The sequence below is a fragment of the Marmota monax genome, unplaced genomic scaffold, assembly GCF_021218885.2.
Source record: "Marmota monax isolate L192 unplaced genomic scaffold, Marmota_monax_Labrador192_F-V1.1 WCK01_AAM20220418_F8-fsc00046, whole genome shotgun sequence".
Classification (NCBI taxonomy): Eukaryota; Metazoa; Chordata; class Mammalia; order Rodentia; family Sciuridae; genus Marmota; species Marmota monax.
The window spans coordinates 11,419,167-11,436,255 of NW_026692486.1; the positions used below are offsets into that span (position 1 = coordinate 11,419,167).

At 35.5% G+C, this 17,089-nt stretch overlaps 1 protein-coding gene across 2 annotated transcripts in view; it reads left to right on the plus strand.

Moving 5' to 3' along the window:
• LOC124091907 (calcium-activated chloride channel regulator 4-like) overlaps positions 1-11,736 on the plus strand; it is a 31,017-nt gene extending 19,281 nt beyond the window's left edge. Inside the window, exons 10-14 of one of the 2 annotated variants that reach the window (XM_058579025.1) lie at positions 1,165-1,380; positions 1,937-2,204; positions 3,986-4,156; positions 10,488-10,741; positions 11,107-11,736. In XM_058579025.1, coding sequence (XP_058435008.1) covers positions 1,165-1,380; positions 1,937-2,204; positions 3,986-4,156; positions 10,488-10,741; positions 11,107-11,547 — 1,350 coding nt within the window. In that variant the 3' untranslated portion in view covers positions 11,548-11,736. Of the gene's footprint in view, positions 1-1,164; positions 1,381-1,936; positions 2,205-3,985; positions 4,157-10,487; positions 10,742-11,098 lie in introns of both variants that reach the window. The other variant, XM_046443137.2, reaches the window with a different exon arrangement.
• Positions 11,737-17,089: the final 5,353 nt, after the last annotated feature.

Sequence of the window (17,089 nt, forward strand, 5' to 3'; positions counted from 1 at the left end):
AGTTGGATCTTCTGTGACATTATGTTACTTGAAACAAGCCAGGCCCAGAAAGACAAAAGTTCATGATCTTACACAGTTGAACTCAGAGAAGCAAATAGTATAATGATGATTATAAGCGGCTGGTAGGATGTTGGACTCAGACAGATGTTAGACAAGAATACAACATTTCTGTTAGATGGGAGTAATGAGTTCAAGAGATCTATCATACAGATATGGTGATGATAGTTAATAACATGTATTTTATCCTTCAAAATTGTTCAAAATGGAATTAAGCTCTTTCAACGAATACACACACACACAAACAAAATGACAAGGATGTGAGGTAATGCTCATGTAAATTAGCTTGATTTAGCCTTTCTATAATGTGTACACTTTTCAAAACTTCATGTTGTATATGATAAATTTATACCATTTTGTCACTTTAAAAAATAATAATTAAAGCAAAAGAGTTGGCTCTCCTAGACTAAGTGCTATCCACAGAGATTTAAATAATTTCTTTAAAGTTTCTTTCTGAGAAGATCCTATGCTTTATTGTTTTTTTCTCAGGATTCCATCCTGTACACATTAGTTTCCCCTATTGTATTTACTCTCCAGAGCTTCATTCTCTATCCTGTGTGAAAAACTATTTCAAGATTCCCGATGAGGAAAATATATCCATGAGAGCTTTTTTTCTAATGATTTATGCTCCATATTTATAAAGCCCTCACTCTCTCTGTCAAATACTCTAATGACACATAAACATTATATCTTGTATCATCATGTAGATGGGGAATTGAGGATAATCACACACATGCACAAACATTCATACACATATACACCCCCAATAGTCCATCTCTGTCCATAGCACCCCTTAATACTAACGACTGGCATGGGTGTTTATCCAAAAAAAATGAAAAAAAAATTAATTGGTTCATGCTCCCAACTGTAAATTCATTCTCCTGCTCTATAGCTCTTTTATACCCTATTCTTTTCTCAGACCCTCTATTTTCAACATTCTAGCTAACAACTTCTACGTACCAATGATCTTTCAGAAAGATCCCAAGTCTAAGGTGGCATGCCATGTATAAGATTGTATTCAGATGAGAAATCATGGATGATCTTTAAAAGAAAAAAATAAAATTATTCTATTCTATAGTCATTAATTTTTAAAATATATCTAAACAGCTCGAAAGTAAGGGATTAACCCTGAACAATGATACCTGGATGAATGACACTGTAATAATTGATAGCACTGTGGGAAAGGACACATTCTTTCTCATCACGTGGGAAAAACAGCCTCCCAGTATTTCACTCTGGAATCCCAATGGGACACTGACAGAAGCTTTCACACGGGACACTCTTTCTAAAATGGCCTATCTCAGCATTCCAGGAACTGCACAGGTAAGTGATCAGCTTTTAGACATTCTCTGAATTTTTGAAAGCTGAAATTGTTTTATGTCATTCTCTGAATTTTTGAAAGCTGAAATAAATTGTTTTATGTCATAAATGTATTGATGATTATATCATCGACAAAATTAATTTGCCATGCAGTCTCCTTGCCTTTGTAATCCTAAAGACCGTGGTGAATGGCAGAAAAAATAAAGAAAGAACTCTTACTTCAGGAGAAAAATCTAACAAAAACTTTCAAGTAAAATTATGGGAAGACACTATGCAGTTAGTGTACAGATTGCTGTTAAGGTCAATGAATAAGGGCAAAGGCAGACTACACTATCCGGTAATTATTTTTTTCAGATGAGATGTCACACAATATAGACACCATGCATGACAATAATCAGAGTACCTGCCTGAACCTTAACTCACACCATTTTAAAACCTCAAACCACCAAAAACCTGTTCATCATACTCACACTTCTAAGATTTATTGTAGATTTGCATAGTGGGAATCAGGATACCATTTGACTCTGGAAACTTATTATCTTTCCACTGGAAATTTTAGGTGGGCACTTGGACTTACAGTCTTCAGGCCAAAGCAAACCCAGAAACACTAACCATGACAGTAACTTCTCGGGCAGCAAGTTCTTCTGTGCCTCCAATCACAGTGAATGCTAAAATGAACAAAGACACAAACAGCTTCCCCAGCCCGATGATAGTTTATGCACAAGTTCTCCAAGGGTATCTCCCCATTCTTGGAGCCAGTGTGACTGCGATCATTGAATCAAACAGTGGAAAAACACAAGTTTTGGAACTTTTGGACAATGGTGCAGGTAATTCACAGGTTTTATGAATAAGCCTATATGTCATAACTCAGGATATGGTAAGGGTCCCTGTGGCATCATAGGTCAGTAAGACAGAATCCTATGGAATGAAGGAACAGCAGGAAATTATATCAGATAAAGCCTACAATCAAAATGTTGACAATAGATGTTATTTGTTGTTATTATTATTGTTTGTCATTGGTTTATCAACCAATATCTGTCATCATTTAAGTAGATCTCATTCAGAAGGTTGAGGACATCGTCAAGAAAGTGTGCTCAGGGAGGGTGAAGCACAAGCAGCCAAATGAGATCTAGTGGTAGAACCTGGGCTCCTGGTAGGAAAAATTCCCAAGAGCTGGGAAAAAAAGTCAATCTTTAGAGCCAAGGCCCAGGGGCTATCAGAGTTACCACAAAGAGGAGGGCTCACCACTGGGGCATCAGATACCAGGTCTTAAGGACAGAAAACAGGGAACTTTCGAGTCATTTTCTGTCTCCCTGGTTCATATCGGTGTGTGGTGCTTATAGATCCTTTCCAGAGTCTGGATGGTCCTAGACAACAGAACCTTCTGGTAAGAGGTCAGTGAGCAAGGAAATAAGCAATTTGATACACATCTGAATTATTACAGTTTGTATCAGTACCTCTCACAATGTAATTTTCAGTCCTTTGATAATACTGTATTCAACTAGAATTGGCAAATTATTCTGACATGCAACTCAATTCCTTCTTCAGGCATGACAATATTTACACCACTGTCCTTTGCTTTTTCTTTCCCTTTCCACAAAACTATCTGCAGTATATAAACCTATCTATATCTTGTTTGATTTCTTAGCATTTTATAAGATGAATATTTAGCTAATGGGGAAGTATCTAGTTTGAAATGCCTTCGCCTAAGAAGACATTGGTGATTAACAATGGCTTAGTGTAGGCATTCTCAAATTTTAGCATACAGGGAATAATCTGGAGAGTTTGATTACAATATGGAATGCCAAGGCCCTTCCCTAGGTAGTATGAGAAATTTACATGTCTAAATATCTTTACACTTATAGAGATACAGATAGTGGTGGTTCAAGGACTTCACTTCATACCCTCTGATTTAGAATTTATGGCCCACAAGATATGTGTTTTGCAATATAACAGATGACAGGAATGCTAGTGTTATCAAGAAGTATACTTATGAAATAGTGTTCCTGAAATCCTCCAATTTTTATTCCAAAAGCAGATGGGATTTTTCTGTGTCAGAACAGAAAATTAATGGATCAGCAAAGACCAGAGAAAAGAAAAAGAAAGAGTTGTTGAAGATAAAGCAAAACAAGTAATAGTAGTTGGCTTGAGTGAGAATTAGATCCTGTACTAAGTCATTTTTTTTTCCTACTGTGAACATTTCTTGATTTAAATACAGAGATGACATATGACTAGATTAATTAATATGACTAGATAAATTAAGGTGAAAGCAAAGCAAATGGCAGAGAAATGGTAAGAGTAGTACCATAAAATATATTTAAATTGATAAATGATAAAAATATGAGGTATTTATGTTTATTATACATACACAAATATAAATGTGTGTATATGTGGTATATGGATATAAAGGTATAAAAATAACTTGAGTCTCAATTCAACAATATTTTGATCTGACAGAGCATAATGGAAATATTCTCCAAAAGGTCAAACCCTAAATATGAAGCCTGGTGGAGAGGACATGTTATAGAGGCCACAGCTTGTTGTTTGGGAAAATGCATGAATTTCTCTTTGTATTTACAATCATTTATTTCTTCATTTCTATGATAAGGTGCTGATTCTTTCAAAGATGACGGGGTCTACTCCAGGTATTTTACATCTTATTCAGAAAATGGCAGATATAACTTAAAAGTGCGGGCTCACGGAGGAACAGACTCTGTCAGACGAAGCTTGCGGCACCCACTGAATAGAGCTGCCTATATACCAGGCTGGGTGGTAGATGGTGAGTAGCTCATGGCAGCTGAATTCATGCATAGAATGAATAATATTTGGGGTTTGATATAATTGAGGCTTCAAACGTCTTACAACTCACAATATAGCTTTTCCCACTTCTGGAATGAAGTTCTTAGCTAATTCTCTCCAAATTAATCTAGGCTTTGAAATAATGCCTGGCGCCTAGTAAGCACTTAAAAACTGTTAGCTAGAATTATGTTAGTTTGGGAAACCTTCATGATATCCACAAAATATGCCAAATTTTCAGGTCAGGAAATGAAAACAAATCAATATGTTATGAGCCTAAGTATAAGCAGAATTTATCCTTCAGATTACAAGTGCTATTAAAAATAAACATTTATTTGTAATGGTGTTTCCTGGTTTGTTAGCTTTTAAACTGCTTTTATATTTTAAAATTTAATATGCACATTATAGGAAACAGAAAAACACAAGCAAAGAACAAAGTCGTGGAGTCACAAGTAGCTTAGCTGGACGTGTCCTTTCAGAACCTGCATGTCCATATACAACATCTCATTTTGTGTGATTGAAATCATAGTGTGAATCAGGCTTTTCTGTGTATCATGAATATTCACCAGTTCAAAATCCCAAAGCTACATGAGCATTTTTGATAACCAAGAATACACTACAGCAATACATTCTGTTAGAAAAAAAATTGCAATCCTGCCTTTCCTGGAACAAAATTTTCACTGAAGACAGCAATGGCAACAGGTCTCTAGATAGATATATTAGCAAAGTTACAACTACAATAATGTATTCCCTTACTGCTCAATTTAAAATGAGATATAAAGCAACAGAATACACCAAGCATAATTTGTCTCAGAAGGTTCACTATCAGATTTCTACTACTAAAATACAGGCAAGAGAGCATGTTCCCAGTGAATTGAAGTATTCCTACAGTACAGCCAGAAGATGCACACACATCAGTAGCTCACATCAAAATGAAAATCAGTGATTGCTCCCATAACAGCAGAATGCATTACAATTCTATTAAACATATACAGCACAATTTTTCATATCTCTGATTGTATATAAATTATGCTCACACCAATTCATGTTTTCATGCATGTACTTTGAATAATGATGTCCATCACATTTCACCATCCTTGATAACCTCCTGACCCCTCCCTTCCTCTCCCAGCCCTCTGTCCTATCTAGAGTTTACCTATTCCTCCCATGCTCCCCCTCCCTACCCCACTATGAATCAGCCTTCTTATATAAGAGAAAATATTTGGTATTTGTTCTTTTCAGGATTGGCTAACTTCACTTAGCATTATCTTTTCCTGCGTAATCTATTGACCTGCAAGTGCCATGATTTTTTCTCCTTTATTGCTGAGTAATATTCCATTGTGTATATATGCCACATTTTTTCTATCCATTCATCTATTTAAGGGCATCTAGGTTGGTTCCACAGTTTAGCTATTATTAATTGTGCTGCTATAAGCATTGATGTGGCTGTGTCCCTATAGTATGCTGTTTTTAAGTCCTTTGAGTATAGACCGAGGAGAGGGATAGCTGGGTCAAATGGTGGTTCCATTCCTAGTTTTCCAAGGAATCTCCATACTGCTTTTCATATTGGCTGCACCAATTTTCAGTCCCACCAGCAATGTATAAGTGCCTTTTCCCCCACATCCTCGCCAACACTTATTGTTGTTTGTCTTCATAATAGCTGCCATTCTGACAAGAGTGAGCTGATATCTTAGAGTGGTTTTGATTTGCATTTCTCTAATTGCTAGAGATGATGAACATTTTCTCATATATTTGTTGATTGATTGTATATCCTCTTCTGAGAAGTGTCTATTCATGTCCTTGGCCCATTTATTGATTGGGTTATTTGTTTTTTGGTGTTTAACTTTTTGAGTTCTTTATATACCCTAGAGATTAGTGCTAATGTGTGAGGGGTAAAAATTTGCTCCTAAGATGTAGGCTCTCTGTTCACCTCACAGATTGTTTATTTTGCTGACAAGAAACTTTTTAGTTTGAATCCATCCCATTTATTGATTCTTGCTTTTAATTCTTGTGCTATAGGAGTCTTATTAAGGAAGTTGGGGCCAATTCCCCCATGATGGAGATTAGGGCCTACTTTTTCTTCTATTAGATACAGGGTCTCTGGTCATATTCCTAGGTCCTTGATTCACTTTGAGTTGAGTTTTGAATATGGTGAGAGATAGCAGTTTAATTTCATTTTGATACATATGGATTTCCAGTTTTCCCAGTACAATTTGTTGAAGAGACTATCTTTTCTCCAATGCATGTTTTTGGTGCCTTTGTCTAATATAAGATAATTGTAATTTTGTGGGTTGGTCTCTGTGTCCTCTATTCTGCACCACTGGTCTACCAGTCTGTTTTGATGCCAATACCATACTGTTTTAGTTACTATTGCTCTGTAGTAGAGTTTAAGTTCTGGTATAGTGATGCTACCTGCTTCACTCTTCCTGCTAAGGATTGCTTTAGCTATTCATGGTCTCTTATTTTTCCAGATGAATTTCATGATTGCTTCTTCTATTTCTATGAGTAATGCCATAGGTATTTTGATTGGAAGTGCATTAAATCTGTATAGTACTTTTGGTAGTATGGTCATTTTGATAATATTAATTCTGCCAATCCAAGAGCAAGATAGGTCTTTCCATTTTCTAAGGTTTTCTTTGATTTCTTTCCTTAGGGTTCTGTAGTTTTCATTGTATTGACCTTTCACCTCTTTTGTTAAGTTGATTCCCAAGTTTTTTTGATTTTTGTTTGTTTATTTGTTTTTGCGGCTGTTGTAAATGGGGTAGTTTTCTTCTCAGAGGATTTGTCACTGATAAACAGAAATGCCTTTGATTTATGGGTGTTAATTTTGTATTTTGCTACTTTGCTGAATTCATTTACAATTTCTTGAAGTTTTCTGGTGGGGCTTTTGGGGTCTTCTAGGTATAGAATCATATCATCAGCAAATAGTGCTAATTTAAGTTCTTTCCCTATACATATCCCTTTAATTTCTTTCATCTGTCTCATTGCTCTGTCCATTGATTCAATAACTATGTTAAATAGAAGTGGTGAAAAAGGGCATCCTTGTCTTTTTCCAGTTTTTAGAGGGAATGTCTTCAATTTTTCTCCATTTAGAATGATGTTGGCCTGGGGCTTAGCATAAGTAGCCTTGAGGATGTCTAGTTGTAAATTCTTTTAACTTTTGTTAATCAGGGAAGGTTTTTATTTCAATCTCAAATTTAAAGCTTAATTTTGCTGGTTACAAGATTCTTGGTTGGCATCCATTTTCTTTCAGAACTTGATCTATGTTGTTCCAGAATCTTCTAGCTTTTAGGGTCCAGGTTAAAAAATCTGCACATAACCTGATTGGTTTTCCCCTGAATGTAATCTGATTCCTTTCTCTCATGGCTTTTAAGATTCTCTCTTTATTCTGTATGTTAGGCATTTTCATTATAATGTGCCTTGGTGTGGATCTGTTGTAATTTTGTACATTTGGTGGCCTGTAAGCCTCTTGAATTTGGTTTTCCAAATTATTTTTCATATTTGGAAAATTTTCTGATAGTACTTCATTGACTAGATTGTTCATTCCTTTGCTTTGGAACTCTATGACTTCCTCTATCCCAATAATTCTTAAATTTGGTCTTTTTATGCTATCCCATATTTCTTGAATGTTCTGCTCATGGTTTCTTACCATTTTCATTGTGCAGTCTACATTATTTTTCAAGATTATATAGTTTGTCTTCATTGCCTGGGGTCCTGTCTTCCAAGTGGTCTGATATGTTGGTGATGCTTTCAATTGAGCTTTTAATTTGGTTTATAGTTTCTTTTTTTATTTTATTGGTTGTTCAAAACATTACAAAGCTCTTGATATATCATATTTCATACATTTGATTCAAGTGGGTTATGAGCTCCCACCCCATAGTTTCTTTCATTTCGAGGATTTCTGTTTGGTTTTTCTTTAGAACCTCTATCTCCCTATTGAAGTAAACTTTTGCTTCCTGAATTTGTTTATGTAACTCTTTGTCAAATGATCTTTTGCTACTCATATTTGCTCTCTTATATCATCCTTTAATTGACAGAACATTTAAATTATGTGAAGCCTGAACTCCTTTGCTGTAATTTCATCTGTTGTTCTGGCCATGGATTCTAATAATGTGGTATCTTGATTTGTTTGGGGCAGTTTTTTCCCTTGTCTTTCCATGTTGCTCGGGTATCTTCCTTTCCAGCTCTGTGGATCTGAGGCATTCCCATGTTTACCCTGAAGGCTTGTAGTGCCCTGTAGGGTTCCAATACCTCACCTTTGAGGGGAAGGACAATGTTAACAGATCCCAATATAAACAAAATACCACCTGGTTATCTGATGTTCTAAACAGGTAGTAGCCCCAACTAAAGATGGTTATGGAGGTCTAGCAGAATGCACTTCAATTTATAGTACACATATAGAGCACAATTTTTTATGTCTCTTATTGTATACAAAGTAGAGTCACACCATTTGTGTCTTCATATGTGTACTTAGGATAATGATGTCTATCTCATTCCACCATCTTTCCTACTCCCAAAACTTCTCCCTCCTCTCCCTCCCCTTTGCCCTATCTAGAGTTCCTCCATACTTCTCCTTCCATCACCATTATGGATCAGCATCTACATATCAGAGAAAATATTCAGATTTTGGCTTACTTCACTTAGCATAATATTCTCCAATTCCATCATTTACCTGCAAATGCCATGATTTTATTCTCTTTTAATGTAATATTCCATTGTGTATATATACCACATTTTCTTTATTCATTCATCTACTGAAGGGCATATAGGTTAGTTCCACAATTTAGCTATTGTGAATTGTGCTGCTATAAACATTGATGTGGCTGCTTCACTATAGGATGCTGTTTTGGGATATAGACCAAGGAGTGGGATTGCTGTGTCAAATGGTGGTTCCATTCTAAGTTTTCCAAGGAATCTCCATATTGCTTCCCATATTGTCTGCACCAATTTTCAGTCCCACTGGCAATGTGTGAGTGTGCCTTTTCCCCCACATCCTTGACAACATATATTGTTGTTTGTATTCTTAATATCTGCCATTCTGACTGGAGTGAGATGAAATCTTAGAGTAGTTTTGATTTTAATTTCTCTAATTGCTAGAGATGTTAACATTTTTTCACATATTTGTTGATTGATTCTATATCATCTTCTGAGAAGTGTCTGTTCAGTTCCTTGGACCATTTACTGATTGGGGTTTTGTTTTGTTTTGTTTTGTTTGGGTGTTAATATTTTTGAGTTCTTTATATATCCTAGAAATTAGTGCTCTATCTGATATGTGTGTGGTAAAAATTTGCTCCCAAAATGTAGGCTCTCTATTCACATCACTGATTGTTTCTTTTGCTGAGAAGAAGCTTTTAAATTTGAATCCATCCCATTTATTGATTCTTGATTTTATTTTTTGCACTACAGGAGTCATATTAAAGAAGTTGGGATCTAATCCAGTATGATGGAGATTTGGGCCTACTTTTTCTTCTGTTAGGCACAGGGTCTCTGGTTTTATTCCTAGGTCTTTGATCCACTTTGAGTTGAGTTTTGTGCATGGTGTGAGATTGGAGCTTAATTTCAATTGGCTGCATAAGGATTTCCAGTTTTCCCATCACCATTTGTTGAAGAGGCTATCTTTTCTTCAATGTATATTTTTGGCACCTTTGTTTAATATGAGATAATTTTATTTATGTGGGTTTCTCTGTGTCCTCTATTCTCTACCATTGGTCTACAAGTCTATTTTGTTAAGAACAATCCTTCCTGTGAATTTTAACACAAAGTGTATTCAGAGTGTTATTTAACTAACTGTCCTTTTGTCATACACTGAAATGTTTTCATTAAATCAAAAGAAAAAATGTGTACAGCAAGGTGATGATAAGAATGAAGAATGCATTCTTTGCTAACTTTGCTTTGCATAGTTACTTCTCTTGTGACTTTTAGGGGCTGTTTCTTAGCAATTAGAATACCATCATAAATATTATTCCTTAGCACTTGCAGCGTGGAGTAGTTGAAAGGAAACTGGCTTTTCCCCAGGTATATTCCAGCCTGAAGATAATTTGAGAAATAAAGCAACATTTTTTAAAGGCATATATTGAATTATTGAATTATTATATACCTTTATTCTTGTTTAGTGTAGTCCTCATTTTAGAGCAATTTGTTATCCCATTTTATCCTAAAGGATACTAAAACGTGAATTATCCCAGCAATTGGTGCTTATGATTGTGTCAGAAGACTTAGTAACAATTTGACTATACATATGAAGAGGGGAAAAACCAGTGGGATGAAGAAGGTGATTTGTTTGCTAACTTTGAACTAGTGAATTTTTAATGCAGGGGTAATTGAAGTGAACCCGCCAAGACCCGAAACTAATGAGGATACTCAGACAATATTGGAGAATTTCAGCAGAACAGCATCTGGAGGTGCATTTGTGGTATCACAAGTTCCAGACACTACAAATGCTCCCTTGCCTGACCTGTTCCCTCCAAGTCAAATCACAGACCTTGATGCCACATCTGAGCGGGATCAGATCAACCTAACATGGACTGCGCCAGGAGATAATTTTGATGTTGGAACAGGTAAGCATAAAGTATCATGTGGTTTCAACTTAAGTTGCAGGTGCTCATTGCAAAAGCAAGGGTGTATGGGCAGGTTAGGGACGAACAGTTTTTGACTGACAGCTCACTGAACTTTTAATTTTATAATCTGATATTTTTTAATCAATCAAACAGGAGATATTTTAACATGGTTTTACTTCTCATGCAAAGATAGTAGCATTTGGCGGAGCTTAAAAGTCAGAATTCAGGTTTCTTTAAAAAGCAGTAATGTTTTTTATGTGAGTATACACTATGCATAAGTAAAAACAACATTTTTGAGAGTAAATGGAAAGAAATTTACTATGGTATCTATGCTACAGTTACTAAACTGCCTGTAACTCTTTTCTTAGTCCAAGAGTATATCATAAGAATAAGTGGAAGTATCATTGATCTAAGAGACAATTTTGATGATGCACTTCAAGTGAACACTACCGACCTATCACCAAAAGAGGCGAATTCCAAGGAAACCTTTGCATTTAAACTAGGAAACATCTCAGAAGAAAACATAACCCACATATTCATTGCCATTCAAAGTGTAGACAAAAGCAATTTGACTTCAAAAGTATCCAATATTGCACAAGTGGCTTTGTTTATCCCTAAAGCAGATCCTGGTCCTGATGAAGGCCAATCAAATCCTAATCCTGGTGAAAGTCATCCTAATCATGATTCTGGAGTTAATATTTCTACAGTGGTGCTATCAGTGGTGGGGTCTGTTGTGGTTGTTAGTATTATTTTAAGTACCACTATTTGTATCTTAAAGAAGAGAAACTCTTCAAGAAGACCTAGAACAGAGTTTTAAAAAACAAAAGCAATATGAGTAAGGATACTTCTGAACTTTTAAATTTATCCTGTGTGATAATAAACTATTAAAGATAACTTTAAGAGTCCTGGAAAGGATAGTTTGATTAAATATAAACTGCCAATACTAACGTTTAATAATTTTATTCACTAAATTTATCATAAATTGGGATGAATAAAGACCTTTTTCATATTAACCTCCAGTTGTGTACTATTTTTTGTAATGCAAAACTTTCAGAAATAATATTGTCAAATTTCATGAAGAAGTTAAAATTGTCAATTTAATCAGTGAAAACACAAGTGCAAAAACCAAATAAATGATATTTGTGGAAAATGACCTTGGTTTGGGTGCCATTCATATAAATTAATGGCATTATATTCACCTAAAAGCTCTGCTATAGCAGTACAATTGCTAAGATCAGGTTTGCTATAATTCATGAATATGGAATCTACCAGTAAAAAAAAAAAAAAGAAAAAAAAAGAAAATCAGAACCACCTGTCAACCATAGTTTTTCCTGATTTCAGTTCAATATAAGCACATACCTCTTTTTGCTTAAAAAGCCATACCTACCCATGTACTATTTGTTTCATCATAGGAATTATTGAAGCTACAGTGTATTGATTTTTTTTCAGAAAGAAAATAAAATACATTAAAAACATTTTCATTCATTACTCAGAGTCACAGCCTAGGAGTTGAAGTCATATTGATGAATAAAACCAATAAAAGTGACAATGTAAGCTAAGAGCAGGTTCACATATTCATAAGCCTGTCATGACAAGTTTACAAGAACAGTTTCCTTCCAACTGATGGTTTTCTAACTTTGCACTTTGAGTTTTACTGCCATAAGGAAATGGAGAGAAACTAAACCTTATCCACTCATTTACATCCTTATCTCATGTGGCTTTGGCAGGAGTTATTTGCTGATATGGAAGTTAACTAAAATGAAATTCTTATAAGCTGAGTCCATGGGTCACTTCTAACAATATTTGAACATGGACTAGACTTTCTGACCTGGCATAATTTATTTGGTCTGATTAGCAAGGTTGACAAAAAGGGGCCTTTGGTTTAAATTGGAAGTCACAAAAGATTAGGGGAGAAGGAAATAAGCTGAAATGTCCTGATTACTGAGAAGGTTTGATTTGCTTTAATGGCATTAAGAGGAAAATGAGTCATGGAGCAGGGCATTTGGGAACTGTGCTGTTCAGGCAGAAGTTCTATTGGCACATTTAGTTTTTCTAGAAGGTTAGCACCTGTTCAGCCAGAGCTAATGGCTAAGCAGATATAAGTCAATGTGAAGAAAGTGTAGGAAAGGGGTGTTTAGACACCTGGCCTTTTACCAAGAAGGGAATAAAGGCCTGAGATTCTGTGTTGGCAATAGTGATACTATGTAATACTCAGACTTTCCCTGTGCCCTTTCCACCCAGTCACCCCAGAGTTCTGAAGGCAAAGCCTATCAGCATAGTTATTTCCCTCTCTGATGCTACAATACAATTACTAAGCTCAGGTGGGTCCCTATATTGGTTCTCTCCAACATCAGGCTCAGACTTAGTTTTACTACCAGATCTGCATAAGTAGCTAGTTGTTAAAGTAAAAATAAGGAAAGTAAATGATTGTCCTGCAGTCAGGACAGGCTACATAATCTGTTTCCCAGTACGAAACGGAAACAAGAGGCCTCTGTTTAAAATTATTGAGAATTTCAAGACAACAGCAAAATTTCAAGCAATGACAAAAACAATGAAACCAAGTTCAAAGCCCTGCTGAGCACAAAGCTCTGGACAACTGCATGGACCCCATGCCTACAAAGCCAGCCCTACCTATGCTGCAGGAAAAACTAGCAATAGCACCAGTTGTGTAGGGTCTCTGTATGGCCCATTAAAACCACAAAGCACCCTTTATGGTCTTATGGTTGGTCTCAATAATCAAGAAAAAGTATCAGATTTGGGTAGGGACACATAGATCCATAACCTCTGACTGGGAATCTAGAAACAGACAGTAAATCTGTTTCCCAGTAAGGAAGAGAGTCGGCCCTATGTGGGAAGGAACAGCTTCTGTACCAACCTCAGAGAATCAGCTGTGTGAAGGGTTCCTGATAGAAAAAAACCTGCAGCAGCAGCCATCCAAGTGGATGATGCCCTGGAGTTGGCCAGTCACAGTGTCACAAGCTAAACACCTGCCCTCAGAGGACTGCTCTGAGCATCCAGTTCCCACTTGTCTTTCCATATCCTTCCCTCCAATAGTAAATACTTGTGTTCATCTCTTCAACATCTGTTCTCCCTATTTCAGGTAAAAACCAGTCATTTTCCATGCTAGACTTCTTGGCAAGCCCTTTTCTGCATCCCCAGTCTTCCCCTCTGACCTTCACCCCCTATTTCTGATGCCCAAAATGGCTTCTTCCCTTGGGTTGGGATTATTTCTACCTTGTCTTTCCACATAGTCCTAACTCTTACCTAGACTACCACATCATACAACTGTACAGAATTCTATAACACCTTAGATGAATCTCATCCTTGGAGTTTTACAGTTCACAGTCTCTGCATTCTCATGTGGTGACCCTCCCCGTTAGATCTTACATATGAAAAAATACATATTTTGGCTTCATATCCATCTATAAAGCTTGAAGTTGTCCTACTTCATTTTAGTAAAAATGCATCTGTTTATGTAACATGTTACAAATGATTATTTGGTTTATTATTCATTCCAGTACCTTATTTTCTTTAATAATCTATGTGATAATCATCACATTGGTTCCTGGTACATTTGTCCCCAGTAGGAACACAATCAAAGTTCTAAACACTGTATGTCTTGCTATCTTTTGTCAGCTTATCTTTAGGAAATAAGGGAATGCCTTTTACAAGAAGATTTTGTAAGGGCCTATAGAAAAGACTGAACAGTAGGAGTTTGGTGGCATGAATGCAGATCCATAACTTACTCCATATTTTGAAACTCTAGTAGTAAGTAGCAGCTATACAAACATTATAGTTTTCTCCAAACGATCATCCATCCACAGTCTCTCAAATGTAGACCTATATAGACCCTTGATTAAGCATCCTTCCTAGAAGTAAAACAGGACTTTCCAGATTCTCGAGAATCTTATATTAGGAATAATGCTCTCACAAAAAGCCCACTGTTGAGTATGTGTTCTACACTCAACATCTTCACCACATCTGTGATGAATGTTACATATATACACACATGCAATTTTAACCAAAACTAGACATATGGGTTTAGAAATATGATTTAGTGAGCTATTTGAACGGAAGCTTATCAATTTTTGTGAGAAAAGAGTACAATTCTAAAAATTCATTCTCTTTATCCATACCTTCTTCTGGATTTCCATCTCAGTAAAAGAAATGCACCTCACTACCCAGTCACTCAAATCAGATTTGAGAAGTCCTCTTTAATTCTTATCTTTTGTCCCACTTCAGCAACACTGCCACAGTCAATTTCCCTCTACTGCTGGAAAATATTGTCCCTACCTGGTCTCTGTCTTCAGCCATGTTCCACGTTGAACCCAGAGTAATCTGAGGAAAACTAGCAAAGTTCCCATGTGGACTTGTTGATAATATCTAATTAAATTGACATGTCTCTGTGGCAGACACATTGCCTGTTTTATTCATCACATTTATCCAAGTTTTCTGATGAATCTCCATTCTGCTTTCCATAGTGGTTGCACCAATTTGCAGTCCCACCAGGAATATATGAGGGTACCTTTTTCTCCACATCTTCACCAACACTTATTATTGCTTGCATTCTTGATAATTGGAAGAATGAATTTTAAACACAAGACCCAACTCTATGTTGTTTGTAAGATACTCATCTTATGGCAATGATAGCCACAAACTGAAAGTAAAAGGATGGAAATTGATATACCATGTGAATGAAACCACAAAACAAGCAGGATTAGCTACTTTTATACCTTACAAAGCAGAATTCAAGTCAAAATTAACCACAAGAGAAAAATAAGATCACTTCTTAGTGGTAAAGAGAACAATCCCGCATAAAGCTATGATAGTAAATATTTATGCCTCAAATGTTATTATTGCTTTAGAATCATACATAGTAATTGTATGAATTTGGTAGTTCCTATTTTATGTAAAATTTGAGGCATAAATATTTGAGGCATAAATATTTACTACCATAAATATTTACGTATTTATATATAAAGTGACATGGAAGAGGGGAGGGAGGATAAGAATAAAAATGAGGAGGCAAAAGGGAGAGGATCGTGAATTTGTTGGGATGAACTCAATTACTATGTATGATTCTAAAGCAATCACCTCACATAGGCCCCAGTAAAATAATAGTGGGTAATTTCAATACACCTCTCTCACCAACAGATGGGTCATCCATACATAAACCAGTAAGTCTCTTTAGACCAAAACAATTTTATGAATCAAATGGACTTAACAGACATCTACGTAATATTTCATCCAACAAAAACTGAATATTCTTATATGTTCTTAGTTGCTTGTGGAACTTTCTCCAAACTAGCTTGAATTTTAGGCTACAAAGCAACTCTTAGTGAATACCAAAAAAAAAAAGATATGATTTCTTGCATTTTATCACATCATAATGAAATGAAACTGGAAAAAAATACCAAGAAACCCTACAGAAAATATAAACAGATGGATATTGAACAATATCCATTTGATGGTTCTGGGTAATCTGAATAACTATATGTAGAAAAATAAAATTAGACCCCTATCTCTCATCCTGAATAAAACTTAAATGAAAATGGATCAAAGACTTAGGAATTATAGAAGAAACTTTATAACTTCTTAAAGAAAACAGGGTCAATACTCCATCATATAGGTGCTGGCACTGACTTTCTCAAAAAGACCCCCAAAATGCCTACATAAGAAAATCAGGAAGATTCTAAATAAACAAACTAGTGATGCATCTCAAAGCCCTTGAAAAAAGAAGAACAAATCAATTTCAAAACCAGTAGAAGGAAGAAAATAATTAATATAATAGACAAAATCAATAAAATTGAGGATTAAGAAAACAAAGAATTGATAAAATGAAGAGTTGGTTCTTTGAAAAATAAAAATGGTTGTTAAGCCTTAGACCTACCAGCCAAAAGAAACAGACAGAAGACCCAAATTAATAAAATTAAGAGATGAAAAAGAAGAAATCACCAAAGAAATCCAGAGGATCATTAGGGACTATTTTGAAAACTTATATTCCAGTAAATTGGAAAACCTAGAAGAAATGGATACATTTCTAGACACATATGATCTACCAAAATTGAATAAAGAGGACATGAAAAATCTAAACAGGCCAATAACTAGCAATGAGATAGAAACAATAATAAAAAGCCATACAACAAAGAAAAGCCCAGGACCAAATATATTCTCAATGGAATTCTATCAGACTATTAAAGAAGAACTAATGCCAGAGCTCCTCAAATTGTTCCATGAAATGAAAATTTCATTCTATGAAGTCAATATCATACTCTTATCAAAACTAGATAAGAGCACATAAAGGGAAGAAAATTACAGACCAATAAATAAATAGATGTATTGTGTCCATCTACAACCAA